Here is a 14,115-nt window from a genome sequence, read left to right on the forward strand (position 1 = left end):
CTTGCTTCTGTACCACCGCTGCGATGGGAAGAGCTCTGTGAAAGGCCTGGCAAGCTCAGCACTGCTCCTCCTCTTGCAGGTTCATGAGTCTCAGGGGACCTCCCCCTATATCCCTAAAGCCCAATTCTTGACAACATGAAATAAAAATTGCCTCTTGATGGATGCCTCCTCAGAGCAAGGCTGCAGAAGGGGGAGCAGATGGGCTCATTGCTCCCTTCCCCTCGGCACACTGGCCAGCTGCACGAGGAGAGGCTGTACCCCAGCACTCAGGTGCACAACCAGGACACAAAGCCCTGGGAACAACTCCCCAGCTAGAAAGGGTCAAGAAAACACATCTCCAGCCCTGTGCACATCAGCTGGCAGGGCCATTCCCACCAGTGTCACTGTGAGGGATCAGTTAGTGTGACAAGCAGCACTGCTGGATGCCTCAGGAGCAGGCTGGTGCCTGAGCTCTAGCTGGGTACACCACAGCTCCTGGCTGGATGCTCCACACCTTCCCCCCAAACACCAGAGCTGCCCCTCCAGAAACTAACAGCAGGTTAAGCACCTTTAAATGGAAGATGCCACTTTCTTTATTTATGGAAATCTCCCACATAAAGGACACATTGAAAGGTAAGTTGATCTCCAGGGAAACATCAACAGGTTTGGCTAAGTCTGGCTTTTGCTGCGTGGGTTTTTCTTCTTTTCTTTCCAAAACGTTATCATCTGTATCTTTGCCCCCAAACATAACACGGGGAATTAAAACCATTAAAATCCTGTGAAATAGACTTTACAATCTGGATTTTATTCAATGACATAAACACTTAATTACAAACATCTGTTTTAGCCTAAATTCTAATTACCTAATCTAGCCATCTGTAATTTGAATGATTTTCTCTGATTTCCTTTCTTTGCAATGTGATTAATGAGAATGGCATTAGAGCAAGCAGCTCCCTCCTCCTCCTTCAGAGGCTTTCTCATCTCTAGCAAGAAAGCCCTGGGATTCTGCAGCTCACAGGAAACCTCCCTCCTGTCACTTCCAGCTGTTGAGCTTCCTCTTCTGTTTTTAGCATGAGCTATCCCACGAGGGATCTGCTTCCCAGGACTAAAAGGGGAAGTCCTTACACAGACAGATGCTCTCTGGGAGATGAGACCTGTCAGATTTCCACCAGCAGAGACAATGCATGGCAAAAATAGTGCTGGATTTCCCTTGCAGACACAGCACATGCCCTGTCTGGGAACATTTCACCTCACTTCTTCTCTGTATCTTCACCACCCAGGGCAAAACCCTTTTTTCCATCCCCTGGGACATGGCATATTGGTGATGGGAGCCTTGCTATGAACACAGCATGAACTTTGGCATCACCAGAAAGAAATCACCTTTTGAGTAAGACTCAAGCCTAGGGTCTGAGAAAACTGAGCTCAGTTTCCAACCATGCTGCAGCTGCCCTGACTCTAATATAATGGGAAGAGTCACTTCCCTTCCATGCCTCCATCTCCCATTTGTGCCCCAAGAATAACAGTCCCTCCTGAAAACCACCTAGCAGAGGCAAAAGCAGCCACCAGCCCCTGGGCAGGTCCCCTAAAGACAGCAGGGCTGGGGTGGTTCTGCTCAGGGTGATGCAGCAGAGCCAAGCCCTGCAGACATGCTGTCCCCAGCCCGGGAGGAAGGCTGCTGTATGGCTGATTACTCTTTATAAATGAATGAAAGCAGCATCCAGCTGACTTAATATCACACTGATGGGTGATTTAGGCTCAGGCTCAGAAACCAAACAGCTCCATTCAGCTCTGAGCTCCCTCACTCTTTCAAAAAGTGCTGCAATGAGGTATAGACTCTTGCAGCCTTCCACCTACAGATTTTGCTGATTGTTCAAGACAACACGAGCAGGAAGGAGCAGTGAGATCAGTTATTTCCCCATCACACCTGCTACACTCCTGTCCCAACTGTCTTCTGTTTGTACTGTTGGAAGGAAATTGGAAGGAAATTTATTTTTAATGCCTCCAAACAGTCCCTGCAACTGTCATCCAAAGGGGAACAAGCTCCCTGGTAGTGATGCTGTGGAGACTGAGCATGGCAGGCAGTAAGCTCTGCCCAAGAGGAGGGAGAGCAGGATGGTCCCAGGCCTGTACCAACCATGGTCTGAGCTCCATGGCACGCCAACAGGGTGCAGGCACAAAGAAAGCAAGCTCCTTATTTTGCCTGCTTATGATCACTTTGTAGTGATAATGGGGAGGTTTTCAGCAGCACACAGCTGCCTCAGCTTGTCAAGGGGACTGAGTTCATTAAAAAGGATGCACAGAGCTCCACTGATGGCATTTTCTCTCTCTCTCTCCCCTCCCCCAGCCACAGCCCCCCCCCTGCATCTCTGATTTGGCAAATCTGCTTTGCAAACCTTCCCAGTTACGGAGACTCCCTAGGGAAGGTTTCAGTGCTGATCTGCACACTCATCAGGGAGATGTTAGAGCACACAACATAAGACAGCCCCTTGGCATCTGCCTAGGGCCAGCCCTTCCTCTGCTCTTTGTACCCAGCCTCCTCCCTTCCACAAGCCATATTCCTCCAAGTAAAAAGCACAGGGACAAGTTTCACAAGGGAAACACTGAAGCAGGGCTGCACCATCCCCTGTGCTCACATACAAATATAACTCAAACTAAGATGAGGCTTGGCTATAAAGCTGTGCAGGCATTCCAGCACAGACAAGCCCTCTAGAGCTCTACACCTGAGGGCCCTTGGGGTGACCAAAGGCTTTCAGGATGGCTTTAGTATTCTCCACATCAGGAGGCTCCCCTGTAAGTCACAGCTTAACACCCCTACCTCACTCAACTAAACGTGCTCTGTCTGGTTTATCCTTCCCATTCCTGGACCACCATCTCCCCAGGAGTGACAACCATGAAACCCAATCCAAGGCAGAGCTGTACAACAGCAGCTTGGTGATATGCTCGAGCTCTTTAGCACAGGGATTACCTGGATTAAATAATTAGACAATACCATGGACCCATACATTTGAAACCAGGGTTTCTACCTCTGCACAGTCTTCACACTGCATTGCTCAGAACCAGCCTGCAGCTCTTTTCACAAGGTCTTCCTGATGGTCTAGAGCAGCTTCCAGCTCAGGGAAGCTGGGGGTGGTGGCAATGAATTTTACTTACTGCTGGTCCAGTGAACGGAGCGTGATCACAGTTCTCCTGCCAGGACTGGTTGAGGCTCTGGACAAACTCTTGGAAGAAAGCATGAGACTGGTTGAAAATGGAAAATCCCAAGATGTTGACTCTGTCATCCAGCAGGTTGTCCAGGCGCTGGAGGGAAAACTCCTGAAGCAGCCCAAAACAGAAAATGGGATTAGAGAAGAAAACAGGCACCACAAGCTCCAATGGAAGCAGTTACACAACAAAGCCAGTTTCCAGGAGAAGAGTCTGTCTCTCCTGGTCTTATTAGCAGGAAATAATGGTGCCTTCCTCACTAATTTCTTCCTTTTGCTAATTGCTAAAATGGAGTGAGAGGGTGGGAGGAATAGCTTCAGAAAGTGCTGGACGCCCGCTCTCTTCCATCACTAATATGAATGTCTCTTGGCTCTGTGGGCTATGAGATTTCTGCAAGTCAAGTAATTTTTTACCTTTCCTGCTTATGTGTGCACGTAGGAACAATGTCTGTAAATCTCTGAAACATGGAGTTACAAGACTATCCCAGCATGGCAAGCTCCCACGAGAATGTGATCAGGCACAGGATTAAGTGCATTTTGGACACAACCACATTAACATTAGGTAACATGAAATTGCCTGTGAACTATTGATTCATTTGAATGATATTATCCTCCTGCCTTCCTGACAGGTTATCCATTTACCCACGGCATCCTGTCAAGCTGCACAACGAGGGCAGATGGCTAATGAGGACCCGGGCCTGAGGAGATGCTGGATGCAGCAGAGCAGCAGGAGATAAGTTGAGTCCCTGCAAAATGCCACCTCCCCCCAGCCAGGGCCGGGAGACAAATTGTGCAGGGCACCAAGTGAGCAGCAGCCACACGATTGCCCTCTTGGCTTTGTCCTAGGCAGAAGGAAAATGAGATGTTGCATACCAGAACAGCCACCCCGTCCACGGCTTCAGTCTCGGGCCAGACCAGCCGAGTCTGATGGCAGCTGAAATGAGTGCCTTTATTCATTATACCTTCTCTCTCCTGGAAACATTTCTAAGCTTTTGAGGTTTCTCAGGGAGGTTTGTTATGCTCTGCCCCTTAAATTAGCAGTTATGAGGTGAGGGAATGAGCCCTGCTGGCCTCGCTTCACACGGGGGAAACTGAGGCAGAGGCGCAACTTGCCCCAGTCACGCAGCAGTTGCAAGGCTGACCCCATGGGTCCAGTCTGCTTGGGCTGAGAGGGTCAGTCCCAGCCCCCAGCTCAGCCCCTGCACAGCTTTTGGGAGGGACCCCTGCCCACATCACCCCCTATTACCCTGGGGACAGGCCCACAGCCCTGGGGATGGAGGCAGCTGCCAGACTGAGGGGCTGCAGGCAGACCTGGACACGCTCCCCCATGGAGTTAACAACTTCATCTGCTTCAAATGTCAACAGCAGCTTTCTCCCAGCTCCCATTAGCCATGGCTGGTCATTGCAAGCTTTGGTCTTTTCCTACTGTCAACACTCTCCCTATCTGTCTTTTTCTAGGCAAGCTTCCAGCTGCAGAAACTTCCAGCTGCAGCAACCCCCATTTCTGTTGCTCATAAAGCATCCACCTCTGTAACACACACGGATCCTGTGGCCTGTATGTGACCCTCTTCCTGCACAGTTCCCCACCCCTTCCCTCTGCTCCAGCATCAACCCTCTGCCTTGAAATGTTTTTCCATCAGATGTGCACAAGAGCATTCTGCAGACCCAGGTCAGAAACAAGCAAATGAGCCATGAGCTGCCTCTGCAATGAGAAGGAGATAAAATGTCTTTAGGGGGCATGCTTCATTTGCAGTGGGCTAAGAGAGATTTGGAAGGGTCAGACCTGCTACGGAGGGCAAAGGGATGAGAGCATCCAGATATTCCAGTAGGTGCTGGCTCAGCTTCTGTCCCTGCCTTTTTCCTCTCCTACACAGTCATTCACCACACTTGACATTTCCAAACCCACGTTTTGCAAACACAAACTCATCTGCCCTTCAAGGCCTGTCCCACACAGCTGATTTCCAGAGCTCAAGGCCCATCCATCAGCTCTGCTCCTACCTCCCTGCCTGCCCTCTCCATGGAGCCTCTGATGCTGCCTTGCCAGGGGTGAGCACAGTCAGAAAAAGGGGAGGAAAACCTTGTTCTTGGCAATGATCTCAGGTGGCTCCTCTCACCACGTTTGCAGGCATGTGTTGACACGTTTACCTTTCCAAAGATCAGACTGAGGTAGAGAAAAACTGTCCATACATGGCTCTGTAGCAGGTGCACAGGGATTCGGTGTCAGATCCAAGGATTTCTCACTGAGACATACTGAAGCTGACTTTTGCCTCAGCCAGGAGAAATTTTAAGCCCTTCCTGAACTTGTCTTGATTGCAAGACAGAGCTGATGGGGCTAGGGCTTACAAGGAATAGTCTCACAGCCACCTCTCCTCTCCTCGTCCAGCTGCTCTCCCTTATCTGCAGTGCTGGCTGGTGCTGTTGCAGGCTAGAAGAGAGCAATCCAAGGCCCTAAGAGCACAGAGCCATTAGGAAAATAACTCATGCCTGTCATCAGATTCTGTTTCAAGGGGGACTCCACGCCCTGGTGCACCTTGCCCCAGCATTCTCTGCCTGCATGAGTACAGCTCTGTAGCTATGTGCTCTCAGCCAAGATCAAGGGACCTGGTGAACACAGGAGGGTGCAAATCAAAGAGATGGGCACCAACAGAATCTCCCTCTTTACATCCTATTCCACTGACAATTTTTTCCCCCCTCCCTACACTGGAACAATTGCAATAGTTGACCAGCACTTTGCCCTCTGTCTCAATTCACCTCCTTCATGCCAACCAGGACAACCTGTGGCACAGAGAAGACCATCAAAAGTCACTCCAAGGCGAATTTCAGGTATACAAATCCAGGCTGCCTGAGTTCTTCCCTCTCTTTGCAGTCTGTTTTTTAAAGCACCCACCAAAAGTCAATATTCTGTTTCATAAGATCCCAGAAAAAGTAGGCCCTGAGGGTCTGCAGCCAAAATTAATGAACTTTTCCAGAAGAGAAATCCCCAGGCTTTGCTCAAATCACAGCAAATTCTGCAGCAGCACCAGGCAATTACAGTGTAGATCTTCTGACTTCTACTACAAGGCTGCAACCACTAAATATGTGCTGTTAAATAACAACACTTAGCAATTCTATGGCACTCTATATTTTCAAAGTGCTAGGCACACATTAGCTAATTGAATACAAAGGGGTTCCCTGGGAAACAGCACTGGAGGAGTTATTAGAGGATGAAGTCACCCTTAGGTTTCTGTGCTTCACGCAGCACTCGACCTGCATTCTCACTTCAGAGCAGCAGACAAAACCCAGGGAGTGATCCCAACGTTTAGATCATTGGGAGAACCTGGCTCATAAAAGCCACACAGCCAAGCTCTATAATTCATTATTTTAAAGCCACGAGCTTGGGTTTTCTGGCGTCGCTGGCTGTGAGTTATGATCAGGAGATTTAGAGGCTATAGTCTCCATTCCATTAGGAACATAAACCCAGAAGTGTGTTACTCAGCTCAAGTCTTTTCCCTCACACGTTTGGATGACGTGCAAAGTCACACTGCATCCTGAGCAGGACTTGGAACCCACAAGCCCTCTCCCACCTCAGCCCACAGCAGCACCAGGGCTCCTGCAACATGCCCGTGTGTTTCTGGTGGAAATGCCCCTCCTGCCCTGTGACACAACAGCAGGGACACGCTGCTCCTCACGTTGTCACAGCACAGTGCTGGGTGAATGGACAAAATCACTGCTGCATTGTCCCGTGGGGAATCCTGTGCCCACAATTTAGAGGGGAAAACTGAGGCACAGAGCAAAAAGTGGAAAGTGATTCAACACCAGACAGCACAACTGAGCCTGAGAGAGACACAGATAAACAACAAACCTTACAATGCTCAACATCCAAGCCAGCATTCCTATTTAAGCATATAATCAGTGAAATATCCTCCCAAATCTGCACTTCTGTGATCCACTCCCAGAGCAAAGCAGACCCCGCGGATGACATCCAGATCACACCCTCCCTCCCGAGTCTGGGAAGAAGCTGGGGACTTCTGGGTGGACAGCACCCATCGAGCAGGGGATTATGAGCATCACAGCAGCCTGCTTGATAAGCCCATGTTTTTGCCAAGTATGGAGCTGTGAAGCCCTGACCTGGTGTGTGCTGTGGTCTCGCTCCAGCGCCTGCCTCCCGGGGACCGCTCGCCCCGCGGCGGCTCACGCCCAGCCTGCTGCTCAGCACTCTGCAGCAGCTCCTCAGCTCCTCCCAGCCCCATCGATTTCCCTGGTGATACAGTCCTGCATCCCCTTTGTGTGTGCAGAACCTCGCTCCCTGCCTCGATTCTTATCTCAGGTTTAATAACCCAGCTCACCCGGGAAGCAGGGAGATGGCAACTGCTGCTGCGCCCCGCAGGCGAGCACACAGATAAGATCATTTCATTGCCAGTGACTCACAAGACCTTCCCACACCTTCCCTGGCCTCAACCCATCCCAAGCCCCTGGAAGGAACTGGATTTGCTCAGTTCAACCCACACTGAGAGTCAGAATGTCCCCCTCCCTCTTCTCTGTTGCTCACACACAGAGTTCTCTTCCTCTTTTACTTGCTGCAAGGACTTTATTGGAGTTGTGGTTCTGCTGATGAGCAGCCTCCAAAAGACCCCCTGGCACTGTCATTGCCCAGTGCTCAGCAGGAGAAACTCCAGGTGCTGTCAGCTCATCAGGCTGCACTGTCCTCAAGCTCCCCTCAGTCCCAGCCAAGGATCCAGCCCTCTGACAGCAGCCCAGGCTGATTTACACCAGGAACAGGCCCACCCTGGGCTCAGAACACACTGTGCTGCTCCCTCTCCATTTTCACCTGGGATGGGAAGGAGAACACCAGGCCAAGGCTTCCATTTCTCTATTAAGACCTCACTCTGGCAAAACTTCCATTTCAAGCCTATTTGGTGCTCAGAAAAGCTATTACCCTCCAGACACAAACTTTCAGTTCCCATTTGGAGATTGCCTGGCAGCTTTTATGTGAAAACCAAACCTTCAGCCAGTGCAGAGTCAGCACCACTCCAGTGACTTCACTGCTGAAATCACTGGATGCCAACACCTCTCATTAGTCACCACTTTAGGGTTCACCAGAGGAGATGAAGTACCTCAGCTCTTGGTTTTTCAGGCAAACAAAGCTCTCTCCAGGCCATGGGTGGCTGGGAGTGTGCTTAGTTCAAAGGGGCAGAAGGCACCACCCGAGTCCTGTTCACACCCAACAGACCCAGTGCAACTGCTCTGCAGTGACTCTGGGTTTTCTAGTTCAGTTCTCTAGTTCTTCACACGATGGGGACATTTGTCCCCTCTGATGGTCAGCTCAACCTGGCACTGGAGGCCAGTTTCCATCCTGGAGATTGCCAGACTTCCTCTGCTACATGGAGCAGTGCAGAGAACACCCATCTTTGCCTCTGTGGATCCTGCTGCCCTCAGGGCTGAGCTGCCAAGTCTGCTAATCATTCCTAAGCTTCTCTGAGAACACATTTAGTTATTTACTCAAGTGGACAATGTTAAGTGCTTTATGGTTTTCTTGAAAGGCTCTGTTTATTTATAAACTATTGACAGAGTCAATTTTGTAATGGGCCACACGTAAAAATCAATTTCTTTGGAAGAAATAAAGTCATCACAGCAACTAATTTTGGCCTTTTGTGTATTTAAGTGGATGGGGAAGAACTACCCAAGGCACTGATATTTGGCTATTCATGTAGATGAAAAGGAACTGTGGCCTTAAACTCGAGGACAATTTCAGGGAACTGCCCATATATCATCTGGTTCCTCTTACAGAGTTGATGCACCACAAAATCATCAGTGTGCCATATGCTATCAAGGACAGGTCTTTTACCTCCTCATGCAAGGAGAGCTACTAAATTTTGGAGGCTGTCCTTCAAATGAGAGCACTTTAGGAAGACACGTTGCCCACATCCTTAGTGAAAGCAATTTACTCCAAATTCTCAGCAAGGAGCCTGAGATTTGAAGCCTTACAAGTCCTCAAAGAACAAAGAGGTCAAGTGCTGCTGTTTGGACCTGAAAAGCACAGCTCTGGGAAAACAAGGGGTAGGAAGTCTGAAAGACAAAGAGGACAAGACAGCATGAGGGCAGAGGAAAAGAGAGAGGATTACTCTCACATCAGAAGGCCTGGGCTGTACCTGAGAGAATTATTTCCTCAACAAGTAGAAATCAAGCACAGGATGGACTTTGAACAATGGATGAAGAGGACCCAGACAGGTAAGACAGCACAGGCAGCAAAAGGCAGGGAGGTACAGTTACAGCTTCCCCTAAATCCTCTTTTTCTCATGCTAACTAGAATGAGGAGAAATAGCTTTGGCACCCTTGCCAAAACCTGATTTGTTTGCCTTGCTACCACATGCCACTGAAAACGTGAACCATAAATCCAGGGAATGATCAGGGCTATACAAAAAAGGTTTGGATCAGCTACTGGATTAGGAAAAGCTGGCTGGACTGCAAGGGAAAATTTGTCAAAAGCACAACAAGAGAGCCCACCCTCTTCACGGGCACAAAGGAGAGCCAGGGTGCTGGTGGCCAGCAGACGTGGTGCAGCGAGGCCAAACCTCCATGCTCGAGCTCATGCCTCAGAACCAGACACAGAACAAAAAGGTCATTTCACCAAGAGAAGGTAATTTCACCAAGCAGGACTAAAATCCTAAGCTCCACAGTCCTGGCCAAATACTGTTCTGTAGTCCACTTTCCCTCTGCTTTGCTTTACATCATCCCCCCCCTGAAGCTGCTGCTGAAACGTGGGATGCTGTCAGGGTGATCTGGACACTCATTTCCCCTCCAGTCAACCCAGAGCAACCATTCAGCTTCAAACACCTCATCCTGAGGACCAACCTCTTTATGAACCACTACACCGAGAGGAAAATAAAAAATAGGAGACAAAAAACCAAACCCAAACTGATTTATCAGGTCGCTGGAAATGGAATAGGGCAGGTCTTTTATCAGCAACACCTCCACCCAATATTGTCAGGGAACAAAACTACATCCAATGAACATCCTCTGGCTCAAGGCACTAGTAAAACTCCTTCACACCTTCCTTCTTACAGTAATAAATTTAATTGTTTCAGTTCTTTCTGTCTAATCTCCTTGATAAATGTTTTGAAATTTAAAACCAGCCTGAGGTCCATATATTACATTAAAAAAAAAAAAAAGAGAGAGAGAGAAAGAAAAAGACAAAACAACAACAATCTACACAGAATGATACTAAAAGACTCAATTATAATATGGGATTTTGGAGGCATCCAACACCCCTCCTGCTCTGTGCTGTTGATTTTAAGGATTTCTGGCCCTGGGAGGAATATTTCTTTCAAGGCACAACAGCCTCCTTGCAATTTCTACGAAGGCATTGCCATGGCTATTACTATTACCCTGGGGCACACCACTGCCCCCTTACATGGTTCATAAGCTGTGTGGGCACAGAGACCCTGCACCCTCCAAGCAGCTCTGAGCTCCTCTGAGCATGGCACAAACCAAGGCAGAGGGAGCAGCTGGCCACCAAGACAATGTTGGGAAAATTCCAGCCCTCCCAGAAGGGCAAATCCCAAATCAAGGGAGGTTGTCACCATGTGGAGATGCCAGGAAGAAACTCAACTCAGACTGAGGTCCCCTGCAAGGGCACTGAGGGCAGAAGGGCGCTCGGCTGCCACACGATGCAAGTGATGGAGGTGGGGAAGAACAACCCAACAGACCTGCTCTGTCCTCAAAGTTTCATTAGGACTCCTGGAAAATTTGTTGAGCTTCTGTTGCTGCCGAAAAGGGTCCCTGGAGCTGGCTGAAGGAGGCTGATAACAAATTTGCAGGCAGTAAATTAGCCAGTGGATATTTTTACGCTGGAAACGCACCGGGGGCCGAGGACTTTCCCCTCCCTTGCTCCAGCCACCTCCTGCCAAAGGCTGGCATCTGCTTTCACCACCCACCCTGCCTCCTGGTGCTGTCTGCAGCCATCAGGCTGGCTACCCAGGGGCCTCACCCCCCAGCCACCCATGGACTGGCACCAGGGGAGCTGCAGCCACTTGCCTCCATCTCACGTGCTGCAGAGACAGGAGATGTGACACACAACGAGCTGTTGGCTGGGATGTGCTTATTAAATAAAATTCATGCTAGAAGACAGAAACAGAATTCCCTTCCAGTGCCGCAGGGCAGGTGTTTAATTCAGCATTTTATCCCCTTTTTTATTCTTTTTTTTTTTTCCAAAAATATTTTTCCATCTCCAAGCAGCTTAATGCTGTACAGACTATTCCCCTTCTGATTCTCCCTCCAGTTAAAGCCATCTTTTTGCTTGCTCCCTCTGAAAGCAGTTCACTATGATTTTATCTTTCCTATCAGGCAGTGATTGCAAAGCCTCAGAGGGTTCATTAGGATCTTGATAATCCCTCCAGGTTTATTAGTCTACAGTGCTCACTCCCATCTCTCATCCCCATTTAAATATTACTAATTTCCTTAAACATCTCTTCCCATCTGCACAGGTTTTGCCCGATGTCACCTTTCTTTAACGGTCCCTGCCAAAAATCCAGTTAGTTCTGCTGAAGGCTGGTCTTTTGGACCAAGTGGTAAAATAGCCTGGGTAAACAGATTAATATCCTGTGAGAGTGAGTGGCAACAAAATTAATTTCTTCCTCACCTGCTGCAACTGCATTACGTTAGATGAATGAGTTTCAGAAACAAATTTTACCTCTGGACCTCAAGCAAATGCTAGATGATCTTTAAAGCCCCTTCCACCCCAAACCATTAATCCCATCCATGCTCAAAACCATTTTTGTAGTTATTTCCACTGCTCAAGCAGCACCCAGGAACAAGGACCCCACTAGTGATGGTGATGTGCAAATAGAAATCCTTCACCACGGTCGTGGGGTGCACAGGAACTGCCAGGACTGGGGAGGGCAAGAGGGACATGGAAGAGTTGCTGGGACTGGAGGGCAGCAGGAAAGCTGCTTGCTGGGAGTGGGGAATGACTGGAGTGGTTCAGAATCCTGAGCAAGAGCTGATGGGGGTGGCCACTGTCCCTTACCAGCTCTGCCAGCAGCACCAGCACCACCACGCTCTGACTCAGGGCTGGCAAATCACAAAGCAGCAGCCACTGCCCTGACACAAGTGACCTTCACCTCCCGAGGCTGCAGCTCTTCCCCAGTGCCCACTGCTGGCTCATCCCTCCAGAAACACCCTTCCTTTGGCTTTCCTGCCCAGTGCCAAGCATTGGCATGAGGGTGAGGCTTCTTCCTGCTGGACTGCTGCTGAGCAAGGTTAGGATCAAGCACCAAGCAGCCATCAGAATGCTGTTAGTCCAGGCAGGAATCTTGAGGCTTTTCCCTTCTTGCTCTTTTTCCTGCCTCTCTTCTCTGACATCTCCTTTCCCTATCCCTTTTCCCATTCTTTATCCCAAATGCTCTCTTGGCTTTCAACCCCTCCGTTTCACTCCTTCCCCCTCCTTCTCTCCACTCCAGCTCTCCTGCCCACACATTTGGCTCCATCCCTTCCCGTCTGTCTCCCACCCAAACACAAAGCGTGATTCAGCTCTCGGCTTTCCTGGCACACACACCCTGGCATAAATATTAATAGAAATTAGAGAATATGAGTATCATTTAGGGTTGGAAGGCACCTCCACTTAATCATCCAGCTGCACTCAGGTTTCCATCATCCCCACACCAGCATTAACTGGCAGGTATCTGGTCTCCCCAGGGGCAGCATTTCCCCCACGCCACTTGGCAGCTTGCTCGAGCGCCTCGTAGCTGCTGCAGCAAGAGAAGTTTCTCTGATGTTGATTTTGTGTTCCCCCTGCTGCTGCCTAACCCCATTACTCCTGGTTTAGCACAGTACTCGGGGATTTAATCACATGATCCCCCCATTAATGTTATTAGTAGCTATAAAGCCAAATCACTAGGGACCACACTGAAGACATACCCCACTCTGCCTCTCAACATTTATGGTATCATCCTTCCCTATCCCTCCCTTGCCTTCCACAGCCACTCTGAGGCAGAGGAGAAAGGCACAGGGCCGTGGTGCCTTCTGTCTGCACACCCCAGCACTGCCCACCCTCCTCCCAGCACGGGGAACAGGTTTGGGGGCCACCACCTCCAGAGTAAGACTCATTGAGCATGAACCACCCTTCTGCTGGTGCTCCCCAAGCACCCCCACATCTCATCCACCTGCAACACCCACACATCCTGCCTTGGGCAGCTGCATGGGAAGGATCAGTGCTGGATCCTTCCCATGGAGAAGGATCCTTTCACCTCCTGAAGGACAGGGCAAGATTTTCCCTGCTCAGGTTTGGAGGCGGCCACTCCTCCTGGCCTCCTTCCCCCTCTGCTGTGAATCCCCTGCTCCTGAAGCACACAGCTCTTCCCAACCCTCCCAGGGGCCAGGGAGATGAGCTCCCATTAACATGACTCCACAGGCAGACGGGAGAAAAGCCCAGAAAAAGTCTTACCAGATTAGTGAAGATATACGTGTAATAGGCAGACGCCATTCCCAGTTCAGCTGCCTGTGAAGGAGAGGAAAGGAGATTAGACCAGAGCCTGACAATCTTCAATCTCCACTCTGGCAAGGCAGAGACTGGGCCACATTTGCTTTTTCATCCTTATCACTCCGTGCAAGCACTGCTGTCTTCCTGCAGGCAGGGAAGGGTGGGACACAGCAACATCATTTGACCTGTGAAATTAAAAGTCTGGGGAACCAATTTTTTTCAGCAGGATTGAGCCTACCCCTGCAGTCTCTTCTCTGCAACAGTACTGACAAAACACCTGCACAGGGGCTGCCTGGCAGAGAGGAACCACCCATCCTTGTGTGAACTGCAGCTCCAGCCCCCAACACCATCCCTGCTCCCTCTGCAGCATGGCACTGACAAAACACCTGCACGGGGGCTGCCTGGCAGAGAGGAACAACCCATCCCTGTGTGAACTGCAGCTCCAGCCCCCAGCACCATCCCTGCTCCCTCTGCAGCATG

At 49.8% G+C, this 14,115-nt stretch overlaps 1 protein-coding gene across 1 annotated transcript in view; it reads right to left on the reverse strand.

Annotated features, from left to right (window-relative positions):
- Nucleotides 1–13,653, reverse strand: part of LOC103771963 (glutamate receptor ionotropic, kainate 4-like) — a gene marked incomplete at both ends in the record, with an annotated part of 53,513 nt that extends 39,860 nt beyond the window's left edge. Inside the window, 2 exon segments of the mRNA XM_008939285.1 lie at nucleotides 3,130–3,291; nucleotides 13,600–13,653. Of these exon segments, the coding sequence (XP_008937533.1) occupies nucleotides 3,130–3,291; nucleotides 13,600–13,653 (216 nt within the window).
- Between the last annotated feature and the right edge of the window lie 462 nt (nucleotides 13,654–14,115).

The sequence above is a fragment of the Merops nubicus genome, unplaced genomic scaffold (genome assembly GCF_000691845.1).
Source record: "Merops nubicus isolate BGI_N331 unplaced genomic scaffold, ASM69184v1 scaffold20314, whole genome shotgun sequence".
Classification (NCBI taxonomy): domain Eukaryota; kingdom Metazoa; phylum Chordata; class Aves; order Coraciiformes; family Meropidae; genus Merops; species Merops nubicus.